General features: G+C 35.8%; 1 protein-coding gene across 1 annotated transcript in view; it reads left to right on the top strand.

Moving 5' to 3' along the window:
- The window catches only part of srrm3 (serine/arginine repetitive matrix 3), a 95,515-nt gene extending 83,258 nt beyond the window's left edge, over positions 1-12,257 (top strand). The window contains exons 13-14 of the mRNA XM_051894618.1: positions 122-244; positions 7,247-12,257. Coding sequence (XP_051750578.1) covers positions 122-244; positions 7,247-7,454 — 331 coding nt within the window. The 3' untranslated portion in view covers positions 7,455-12,257. The remainder of the gene's footprint in view (positions 1-121; positions 245-7,246) is intronic.
- Positions 12,258-12,823: the final 566 nt, after the last annotated feature.

The raw sequence follows: 12,823 nt of genomic DNA, 5'->3' as shown, positions 1-12,823 counted from the left end.
TCATCTGAAGGACGCAGACACACACATGCTCTGATAAACAGACTGTCTTCACGCTGTCAAGGCCAAATCCTCTCAATCCCAGCATGCAACACACAGATCTCTCATTTCTGTCTGTCTGCAGGGAGAGAGACAGTCCTCATCACTCGGATGCGGAAAGAGCTCGCCGCCGCTCACGCAGCTATTCTCCCATCCGGAAGAGACGGAGAGACTCGCCCAGCTTTATGGAAGCTCGCAGGATCACCAGGTAAACACATTTCAGATCAATTCATATTTTAAATGTAATGATATGGCAAGGCGAAGTCATTTCTTCATTTAAAGCCTCTAGGGCTGCCTTTGACTCCACTTTTAGACATACACTTGAAAACTTCCCTAAGCACTTCCACCATTTTGAGGTGCGTTATCAAGTGGGCGAGGGAACTTTATCAAGTGGGCAAGGGAAGTTTATTTAGATAGACTCTCAACCCCTTGATTTTGACTGAGGAAACAAGTCTACCCATATGTACACTTCAGACAGCGCCGTAGACCACAATGTAACATGTTTGTGACATCACAACTCGCAGTGTTCATACTTAATTTACCCACACGTGATCAAGAGCTCCATTTAATCCAACTGCAAGGGTCCAAATTGGGTCCCCCCTGAAATCGGGTCTCCTTTAGGACCCCAAGAGATCCAATTGGTACTCTCTTTAGCGCCTGATTACAATTCCTACAAAATCATGTTACGATAAATACTGTTTCAACTACGTTATAATGACCATTTATGCCTGTATTACTTGGCTTATATACTAGCATAGCATACAGATAGGCGATAACTTAGTTTATACACACATTTGCACTTACCCTACATGTATTCACAATCATCTTTAATGTAATTATGTGTTAAATTAAGTGTTAAATGTCCAAATATTTAAGTTATAAATAAAACAAATTAATGATGTTCAATTATTCACTTAATAGGCTATTATTATTATAAGGCTATTTATTAATTAACAGTTAATCAAGTGTAAAAAATAATGTTTAATTGGTTTAATGTGTTTTCATACGCATAGTAAGCTATGCATATTTATAAATTAATATAATTTGTATATACTTAGGATAACCATTAACTAACAGTTTGGGGAGACACGATTTCGAAGGAGGACCTGATTTGTCATGACACTGGCAGTAGTGGTCACTCGTGCAACGTAAGCAATGACGTACATCCGACTGAACGAGAGGGCATAAAAAAGTGGACTTAAACGCAGCCTAGTTTTCAGGTCTGACTCCTGGTTGCCCCTGCTGGTAGATGTCTATAACTACACCATCTAGGGGCAAAAAGCATTCAAAAGTATTCTGATAAAATAAAGCATATTTCGAGCGAATATTTCATTATATTACAGTAGATGTGTTTCCATTTTTTTTTTTTTGAAGGCCTCAAAAGTTTCAAGCATGAAATGGATGGATGTTTTTTTTGTTTTTTTTTACAGCAGGACAGTTGACAAGTAGTCACATGACATTTACAGCTTTGGTGATTGGCTCCAGAGAATGTCCATAAATATGAAGAGAGATCTCCTTAATCAGAACCACCTGAAATGGGAATAAGAAATATGCACATTTTCTCTTTAGTATGTGAAACACATAGCAAATAAATGCACAGACCAGTGTTGTTTTAGTATTATTTATATACTATTTTAGTATTTATTAATATTTTAAATTTATTTTTTTCATTTTCATTTCAATTTTAAGTTCATGTTTTAGTAGTTTAGTTTAAGTAATTTTAGCAATTCAACAGTTAGCAAGGCAACATTTCTAATTTTTGTTTAAGATTTTTAAGTTTTACATCAAATATTTATATTTTAATGTATTTCAGCTTTGTTTCAGTTAGCGATTTTAAATAGTTTTAGTTCACAATAACAACACTGGCACAGGCAAGGCAAATTAAAGAAACACTGACACCTGCAGGCCAGTCTGTGCACTGCATCATTTCTGCACAGCTCATTTTACCACTACTGCAAAAATACAACTGACTTTGACTTACAGTGAGGTACAAACGTTTGATACAGAAGTCTTAATACAAAATAATATAATACAAATAATACAAAATTACATTATCAGTATAAGAATTTGAGTTGAACTTTAGTATTTGGCTTGTCCTGATTTTGCTTTAATCACAATTTTCTGCTTTTCAGTATGAACATTTTGAGTCTAGTGTGTACTTGAGTGAATGATCTCACATGTTTTCTGCATTAATGGGAAAGAAATCGTTTTCTTCATCTGAGCTCTGATCTGTCAGGTGTGCTCACTCTCTCCTGCATGAAGGTTTTCCATGGCGACATCACACCACAATGATGATGATTTGCAGGCATGGTTACCGTGGTAACCGTTGCCATGCATCAGGACCCCCTGGTTTACTACTGAAGCAGTTTGCAGCATCACAAGAGTACAACTGCCCCTCCTCACTAGATCTGTCTCTCTTTACCTTCTGTCTTACTCACTCACTCATTCGATCTCTGCTTTTGTCGTTCTCTGCGAGTTCTTTCAGGCCTTTTCACAGACTAACACTAACAGTCCTACACAGGTCACTGACACAGAGACCAGAATGCACTGCGATGAGCTCAGTGAAACCAACCATCCAGATAAATGTGGACTAAAAAATACTGAAAAACAATATACTGTTCACAACTGACTTCAATAGATTTTGATGTTAAGCTGAAAATGTGAACGTGACAATATATTGTTGGACTGAGATATTTTATCAGTGTTTCAGTGTTTACTTTTAAGAGTAATTATAGTCAACATTTTGGATACAGTAGATTTCATTCCCTGTTGCTTGTAGCAATGCATTCTGGCCACTGTAGTACACTACTTTTAAAAAGAGTACTTATTATGGAAATTATATACTTTTAATGAATATATGTAATGTTTTCAGTTAATTGAAATTAAATATATTATAGTTTAAATTTATATTAAATGCAGTTAGTTTAAATTAAGAGTGCTTTTTTGACACATTTAAGTACATCTTTGTATGTAATTTCATAATTCTTTTGTTTTTGAAATATGGTTAAAGAGTACTACAAGCATTTATGGTAAACTAAAATATACTTTAATGTAATTTCTATTGAAACTTGCATGACATGTTTTAAACATATTTGTAATTTCACATTTGTAATCATGAAGATTTAGTACATTTAAAAGATTTAAAATATAGTGCTGTCAAAATGATTAATCACGATTAATCGCATCTAACAAAACTTTGTAAATATAATACGTGTCTGTATATGTGTGTGTGTGTGTGTATATAAATATATATATATATATATATATATATATATATATATATATATATATACACACACACACATGCACACACACATATATATATATATATATTTACAAACTTTTATGTTAGATGCGATTAATAGCGATTAATCGATTTGACAATAATATTAACTAGAAATGTAATATCAAATAACACACAACAGGTTGAAATTATAATCAAGTACTTCACATGTGCTTTAGTATGTTAGTCAATATGACAAAATAAGTGTACTTCTTTAAAGCATTATTAAAACATAATTCGCAGGGAGTTTGATTGACAGGCGATCTAACCAATCATAATGCCGAATCCGCCATTTTGTCCGACAAAGCAGTCAGGGGAGTTAGTGGATTAATGTTGGTCGATTTGAACTTGAAAAATGGTGTGTACTGACGTCTTTCTGCGTTTGACACAATATTCCTTCTGATGTTCATTCATGTTTATTTGATGATATAAATTAACTAGTTGGAAGAGATGATCTGTTCACGAGCCGCTTGAACTGAGGCGCTACAGCGATCTGTCACGACACATTAAAGAGCCACAAAATGGTATTAATTGTTTAAATTTCTTTAAAAATCACAAAATTTGACATTTGAGACTTTTTCATATCAAAAGTAACCTACTCTGTCTTATCTGTCGATGCGTTTCAGTGTCCTCTTTGCTCTGCATTGTTATGAAAAATGATGTGTGGCGTGAGAGAGCGGCATGGCTTGTCGGACGTAGCAACAGTAACTAAAGGGGGGCGGGTCTTTGTGAACGGTCAATTAAGCACGGGGGTTTTGCCCATAGAAATGTATACGCAGATCGACACGTCGACGCGACCACCATCTTGGAACGGTCAACATTTGCTGTCATCACTCACAGTAAAACTCAATAGGTGTGTTCAACTTGAAGCGGCGATGCGCAGACCGATCGGTTTATGCCATCAAAGTATTAGAGAGCAGGCAGCTCCATTTGCTTTCGAATCGCTCCAGCGGTATTTTGACGCCATACACCAATTGGTCTGCGAAGCGAAAACAACTCAAACGCACCTATTGAGTTTTCCAAGATGCTACAACATTGTTGTAATAGCAACCGGAGCTTCTAAGGCAGCTGCAGTAATGCGACGACTTTACCAATTGCCGATTGGCTCTTTTACTTAGAAGGCGGGGCTTATTCCGCCATATTGCGTGTTGCACTTTCTCCCATTCACAGTAATACGAGTGCGCCATCTCTGGTATAACTCATAGACTGTAAAAAAATATGGACGTAGTGTCCGTGACGTCACCCGTAGATTTCTGAAGAGCATTTTTGAAGCAAAAATGAGGCCGCTGCCATCTTAGCAGCGCGTCACCGCACGTCACTCCCAGATAACTGAAAATGTGCAAAGAGGCGGGATGTGGTTGGAACTGAGGTGCTGAAACCACGCCCGCCTAGCTCGACGTGATCATGTTAGCAGGAAAAAGAGCTATCTATCTATCCTAGATACTATCTAAAATATTAATAAAGATAAGTTATATCATTAGAAAGTTCTAAAAGTTTACTGTCAATCTGCGGTGTCTTTGTTACGATATAGATGCTCCAGCACCAGTAATTGTAATTTGTGTCGGGTGTGCAAATAACAACACGCAAAATCAAACGGGACTTCATACCGTTATAATGAAATAGCGATCGTGAGATGAATCTAATCCGTGGCACTTGGGTAAAATGTCCATGAGTGTCCATTGAAAAACAAAAAATAGTACTTTTTGTCTATAAAAGCGTTAAATATTGATATATTATCCATTGTTTGCATCACATTTCTTCTGAATGACCTGCTCTCCATCATCATTCTTCAAAAAATTATGCAATCTGAGCGTTTATGTTGTAAAACTGTATGAGCCCGCGTCCAAAGTATAATTTTTCAAAATGCAGCGTTTTAGTTATAATATCCAAGCAGTGCTGTCAGAGTTTTATATCCTCCCGCCATTGTCATTGTAGTAAATCTCACAAACAAAACTTTTAGTCAATGCCACGATCCAACAACGTGCGTTCTGTTTATCTTCCGCATGCGTGCACATCTACACAGACGCACATCTGTCTCGAGTCTTGAGCATTAACGCAGCAAGCCATATTATTTTATAATTGTATAAAATAATCCTGAAAAACGCACAAACACGGCAGAGATGCCAAATTCAGCGGCTGGAATTAGCTGAGGTAAAGTGACGGCTCACAGACAGCAGCGGCAAACCTGTCACTCAAGTGACCACGCCCTTAATTATGCAGAACTTTAAGGCTTAATGTAATTTAAACGGATGAGTTATAAAAAAATTCACCCCCCTCAGAGTTGTCATGAAGGGCAAAATTAGCTGTATAGACCAAAACCACAATTTGTACCAAGCTGTAAACATGTTTTTTTCTGCTGTAAAGTTGGGCATTTTAACATGGGACTCAACGAGATTCTGCTCTCTTTTGGAGCCTGTCCCTAGCGACCAGTCGATTAATTGCAGTTTAAGTCACTTCCATATTGGCTTCAAGAGAAACTGTGGGAGGTTGCCGCTTGGTATAACTTTACGGACTGGCTTTGTAATACGGTGGACAGCTTACGTATAGGGGCCGCTAATGAGGCATCTGTATATATTCTATGGTTTTTGTCTCCTTCACTGAAGTTGCAGTATCTGCAAAATTAGGTGTCTTAGAACAGCCTTAAAATACTATATGTAGGCAGCACACTAAGTTCAGAGTCTCTTGGTACAATCTGAGTCAAATATCTCTTTTTCGCTTTAGCCTCCTCAGCTAACCTCACAGGAATGCAATTCTCGCTAACAGCAACTCACTGCGAATGCTAAATGCTACAGAAGTGTGAATGTGTGTCTAACATACTGTAAGAACGAATGTTTCTCTTTGAAGACGGAGCCCATGGTGTGCATTTCCATTTACTGTCTGATTACCTGATGCTACCACAAAATGAGCGTGTGGTTAACACTCACTAACCAAAGCTGAACGTCCTTTTCCAGACATTTTCTCTTACAGAAACTAATCATCGCTGCAGCACGCTGACACTTCCACCGCTTTGACCACAACATGATTATATATTTATTGGAGTTATTACAATGTTTTGTGATTACCTGATAATGATGGTAACTTGTTTTGCATGGTTTTTAGCTGGTCCAATGTGGTTATAAGTTAATTACAGCTGGTTTAAATCAGTGTAAAACATGTACAAACAAATAAATAAAATTCAGATTAAAATTAATTAATTAAAAAACACAGGAAGTCAAACAGCAGGAAAAATAGGAACAAAAATACAGTAAGAGTCCTTAAACACAAGACAGGGGAAACGAGACAGAATATGTAACAGTATTGTATTGTAAGTAAATATTTTCCAAATAAGATTTTAGACATATTTATAATATTAATTAAGTATATTTAAATATAAGTTTAAATATATAAATTTCACAGTATAAATTGGGTTTTTATATAAGAAAGTACACTAAAAAATGGGTCACCTAAAAATAATATCTAAATTAATTGGTGTTATTTAAGTGAAAAATATTATTTAATATTGCAGAATCAACCTAAATACATTACTTTATACGAACAAAATTAATTTTTGTGGGTTAAATCAAGTAAATAAAACAGGTAACATTTGCAGGTTACCACTTTTTAGAGTCCATTTAAAATTTTAGGATGTCTAAAAGATTGAAAACCCATATGTTTTTGATTGATTAGCTGGTGAGAGTGAGATTAACCGTCTTGGTTAAGCTAGTTAGAGCTTGTAGACCACCTTGGACCAGCAAGAAACTAGCTACCATTTAAGACAATATAAGTAATAACTGATATTACATTACAAACTAGATTGCAAAGTGATGGCACAGCACATATTTGATGTTATTGAGTGGTCAAAGTGGTGTTCAAGTGCTTATGATTTTTTTATTTTTATGTTATCATGTGCCTGTATTATATGATCTCTCTGTTCCATCTTTTCTGCAGCGCACGAAAACGGCCCATCCCGTACTACCGGCCGAGCCCGTCCTCTTCCAGCTCCGCGAGCGGCTACAGCAGTTCTAGTCGCAGTCGCAGCCGCAGCTACAGCAGTTACAGCAGCCGCAGTCGCAGCCGCAGCAGGAGTCGCTCCAGGAGCCCGAGCCCTGCGCACAGTTACTACAGCCAAAGCAGCTCCGAGAGCCCTGGATTCTGAGAGCAACTGAAGGTACGGAGGGGGAAAGTCAAAGACCAGGAGACTAAGAACATCTCAACTGTGCAGGACACCTTTCTACCGCAGGATCTGTGCTGAAGGAAATCACTATATAACGTGCGAATAAAATGCAGCGGGTATCAGGGTTTCCGGCTGACAGGACGGTCCATAAAATGTTGGGGTGGAGTAAAACTGAAAAGATTTAAAACTGAACAAAAATAATAGGTTAAAGGTACTTACACTGCAAAATAATCTTTTTTTTTTTTAGCATTTCTGTCTTGTTTTCCAGTACATATCAAAACGTTCTTAAATACTTTTACTTGAGAAGGTCAAATGAAAAAAATATGAAATGTTTCCTGAAAAAAGTATCAAAATGAACGGCTGGTAGGGACTACAACGAGCTTCTTCCCAGGTTGGTGACATCACTAACCCCAAAATTTACATGAACCCCGCCCCCGAGAACACGCAGCAAAGGGGGCGAGGCCATGTTGGGCTGCTTTAGAGAAGAGGAAGAGTTGTTGTAGTAGAGTGTTGTTGTCATGCCGTCATTTTACGCCGGACTGCTTCACAAACAAGGGTCAATTCAACGCTGGATTTGCACAAAATATTAACATGACGCACATACTAGTCGATGAGTTGAATCAAAAGTTGTCTCTCCATCAGTGTCGACTCCGGTTTGAACAATGTAAGGCTGAACACCGTTACTGACAATCCTCATTTTGGCTGCATGAGATTCTCCAGCTTTGTTGTTGTTGAACAACCGAAGCGCGAGCTGTTAAAGCTCCGCCCTCTTCTGGAAAGCTCATTTGCATTTAAAGGGACACACACAAAAACAGCGTGTTTTTGCTCACACCCAAATAGGGGCAAATTTGACAAGCTATAATAAATGATCTGTGGGGTATTTTGAGCTGAAACTTCACAGACACATTCTGTGGACACCAGAGACTTATATTACATCTTGTGTAAGTGGCATTATAGGTGCCCTTTGAAACAAGAAAAAATATCTGCCAATGCGGTAAGAAAAATAAACTTAATTCAAAGGGAAATCAAGATTATTTTTTCAACCCCCCCTTTTTTTTTTAGCAAAACCTTTTTGATCAATTGATAAAAAATACTGTATTTGTAATGTAAAATACAGAGTAAAACTGGAAAAATCCAAATCCACTCAGTCCATTTCTTGTAGTTTTGAACAGCAAGAAAATACATAAAATCAGATTTTTCCATTCTTTATTTCCACAATGACAGTTATTTTTCTGACCCCATTTACAGTTTCTTTTTTTTTTTCCTTTTTTGAGCAAAAACGTGTTTAAAGTCATTTTGCTTCTCAAGTAAATATATCTTGATTTCAGAATGTTTAGATATTTGTACTGGAAAACAAGACAATTTTTTTTTTTTTTCAGTGTTAAAATACTTTCTTGTGTCCCAGAGTTTCTGTCACAACATAGATCTGTTTATATATGCATCCTGACAAGCTTAACCAATGGCAGGAGTTTGGGGTGGGACCTTTTGTTTGTTTGACCAATGACAAACAGCGGGAGCGTTTGGGAAACCTTTATGAAAACAGTCATTACTGGTGCTCTTTGAAGCAAAGCATCACTGTTATCTCGCTTGTTATTTTTACAGTTATGTTTAGTGGTGCAGAAATTACACACTTCACCCTTAACATATGCTTTGTTCATAAAGCGAAAATCCTTTTGTGTGTGTGTGTGTGTGTGTGTGTGTGTGTGTGTGTGTGTGTGTGTGTGTGTGTGTGTGTGTGTGTGTGTGAATCCGATTCAAATCCACTCAATCCATTTTTTCAAGAAAATGCATCAAATCTGATTTTTCTGCCCTTTCTTTCCACAATGACTCATAATTATACTAATAATAATGTTATCACTATACAAATTATGTAGATACACTAAATATTAAATACACTGTCTGAACAAACACATCTGATCTCATCACTGGATGAGAAATGACAGAAGGGCGGATTTGTGTGCAGTGTCGACAAAACATTTTTAGGGAGTGAATTTGGAAATAACTGCAAAGGTATCTGACCTTACATTATAAAATACAGCCGGTCTGTACAGATTAAAACCAGCCGACTACATGTCAAACCCTGTGAGATGCTGACACACACTTATGATGCACAGAGATATTGATGTTGTCAGCATTTTTGTATTTAACATATTCAATGTTACAAATAGATCCAGTGTCTCTATTTAAAGACTAAAAGGCCTGAAGAACAAAGATAAGATGAGCACTTTTTTTCCCTGAAATTCTTCCACGCTGCAAAAATAACCAAAAAACTGGGTTAAGAACGAGAGACTAATCGTGATGAGGTCTAAAACAGTCTCATGACAAGGGTTCAAAATCAAGAGACTATATTCCTACACTGAAGATGAACGAAAGCAAGAACAAACTATTCGACTTTACAGTAGCTTATGATTTGGGTGAATCTCATAAAGAAATGTCCAGCTCATATAGAAATTAAATGTTGTACAAAGAAATTAAGCACCATTAAGATTTTGTGAATTTTGACTTTTTCATAACAACATTTTTTATAACCATTTTTTATTTAGGATACTGACAATTGGGTGATTTAAATGTGTATATTTGGTCTTGGAGATAATAATTATCCCTCTGGTGCTCTTTGGTTGTTTTTGACCAAAACATTTTACTTTTTGTTTTTTTCAATTTTTTTTACTTTGGAATGGTACAAAACTTTTTAAAGGTTTTGGCACTTGATATATGAACACACACACAAAAAATCATGGAAATGATTCAGAAAGGATAAACTGTCCTGAAAAAAAATTAGTCACACTTGTGCTCCTAGCCATCAAAAATGGCTGCTTTGGAAATGAATGGGAAACGAATTTCATCTAGTGGAAGCATTTGGTACTGCGCCCAAACAAAATCTTACTGAAAGCTCATTTTTTGAGACATCAACCTCAAATTTGGAACACAACTTGTTTAGATTTATGGCTTTGATTTTGTTAGTATTTTTAGTATTATTATAGTATTTTTGTGCAGTTTTCATAACGAACTTCTATAACTTTTTTAAGTTTACTTTTTTCACTTTAAGTGTCTTTAAAAAACAAACAAACTGAAGTCTGTGCTCAAAAAATGAATAAATGGATTATAACTACTGCATAAATATAATTTAGTACTACAAATCCCCTCAAAAATACAGGATATTAAATGAAAAACATTATCAAACTAAAATATAGTACATTCATTTAATTGAAATAAAAAAAGGAAAAATTTTGTCATTTTTTTGTCTGCCACGCGAGGAGCACCAAAGGGTTAAACATACTTCATTTTCTTTATTATGCAAATATAATTGTTTATTTATTTATTTTTTTACTTTGGGTTAAAAATGACTGACAGGTTTTTTTGTTTTTTTGAGATTCACCCATTAATTATTTAAAAAAACGCATCTTTTTTTGTTGAAGTTGTATTATAATGACTGTATGTCAGGATGTTTTCGTTTGAATATTTCCGCTGCAAGTTTTGGCTGTAAACTATGCACTGTATATTCCAAGTTATATACCGGATTATATAAAGGCTTCGTACGTGGAAAAGCTTGGCATGATGCAGAGGAGAGGCTGCGTATCTGGGTGTAAGTCTCTCTCCTGCCCTCCTTTACTCTCGGATCTCTTTGGAAAATCCATATCTGATGCACCTATAATGCGAGTCCATTTTGGAGATGTGATATTTCTTATTATATACAGTATTCCACTTCTATTTTGGCTGTGTTTAGTGCATATAAATACGGTTAGAGCTCTGTGTTGTACAGTTATTATCTGAACTCTCTGTTGTTTTTAACCCCCGTCTCTAGTGTAGGTGCACTTACCTGAAACCAGGCTGCAAAAATATACACGCACACGTCTTTTTGAGCATATTTATTCATGTTATTCTATTTATTCGGTGATGCTATTTATTTAATATTCGTTGCATATTTATTTTATTTATTTATTTATTACTTTTTGGCTCTGTTTTTATAAGAAGTTGCACCATTTTCTGTGCGTATTGCACATTTGCAAAGTTTTGATTGTTTGTAATGACAAGCTTCTGCATCGTTTAAAGTCAACATGAAGTCTGATTAACTTTCTTAATACGTGTTCCTGTTCTGATTTTGAATGATTTGTTGATGCATGTTAGTCTAAATCATTTTTCATCAAAATTAAACAACTTTCTCCACCTCTGAAACAACTTTTCTTTTCTGCTGGCATCACAAATCCTTTTTAACGTATGACATACATCATCAGCATCATCATCCAATCAATTCCTGGTGGATAAAATGCCACATTTTTCTTGAATTTTCTTTAATATGCTGTTGCACTCTGAAATGCGTCACAAGTAAAAGGGGTTTCATGTTGACCTTAAATGCAGAAATACAATGAATTGTTATGAAATGGTTATATTTTAAGACTGGTTGTTGTTTTACGAGTTTGCATTTTCCATATATTTATTATAATTTATTGTACTGTGTTTCTCTCATTCCCTCCTTCAAATGGAGACTGTGCTGGCCTTTTATCAGTTATTTCTTTGTCTTTCTTCCCTGGAAAGAGCTAATAAAGGAGGCGGATTACAGGCCCAGCGTTGGCTCATGTGAACTTTAATCTTATGATGCAGGAAACAGCCTCAGTCTTCCTTTTTATGTGTCTCTCGTCGCCAGTGTTATATGATTTTACACACACCTGTTGATTTAATAATGTGAGTTGATACAGCTCTAACTTCCCAACTGTATAAAGTCCGTAGATTTAGTGACCAGTCATAAATAAACACATAATAAAAGTATCTGCAAATGAATCATCTTAATGTCCTGTTCTTGCTTTTGAGTTTTGGCTTGTTTCAAAATGTAATATCTTGTCTTCAGAATGTAATACTCCTTGTGGAAAAAGAAGCATATTTCAGAATACTTTTAAAGAGTACTTATTGTGTAAATAATATACTTAAATATATACAGTTGCAAGAAAAAGTATGTGAACCACTTGCAGAATCTGTGAAAATGTGAATAATTTTAACAAAATAGAGATCATACAAAATGCATGTTATTTTTTTGTTTAGTACTGTCCTGAGTAAGAGGGTGGGGGGGGGGGGGGGGGTGGAAACTTTTGAACAGGATGAAGATGTCCCAATTTTTCTTATTTTGTTTAAATATCATTGTTTTTTATTTAGTACTGCCCTTCTGAACCAACAGAAGATACTTGCATGTTTCCTGGAAGACAAATTAAATACAATTTACCTTCAAATTACCTTTCAAATTCAAAAGTTTTTACCCCCCGACTCTTAATGCATCGTCTTTTCTTCTGAAGCATCAGTGAATGTTTGAACCTTTTTTAATAGTTGTGTTTGAGTCCCTCAGTTGTCCTCAGTGTGAAAAG

This window comes from Ctenopharyngodon idella, chromosome 5 (genome assembly GCF_019924925.1).
Source record: "Ctenopharyngodon idella isolate HZGC_01 chromosome 5, HZGC01, whole genome shotgun sequence".
Classification (NCBI taxonomy): domain Eukaryota; kingdom Metazoa; phylum Chordata; class Actinopteri; order Cypriniformes; family Xenocyprididae; genus Ctenopharyngodon; species Ctenopharyngodon idella.
This window is presented reverse-complemented; position numbering and strand designations above follow the sequence as displayed.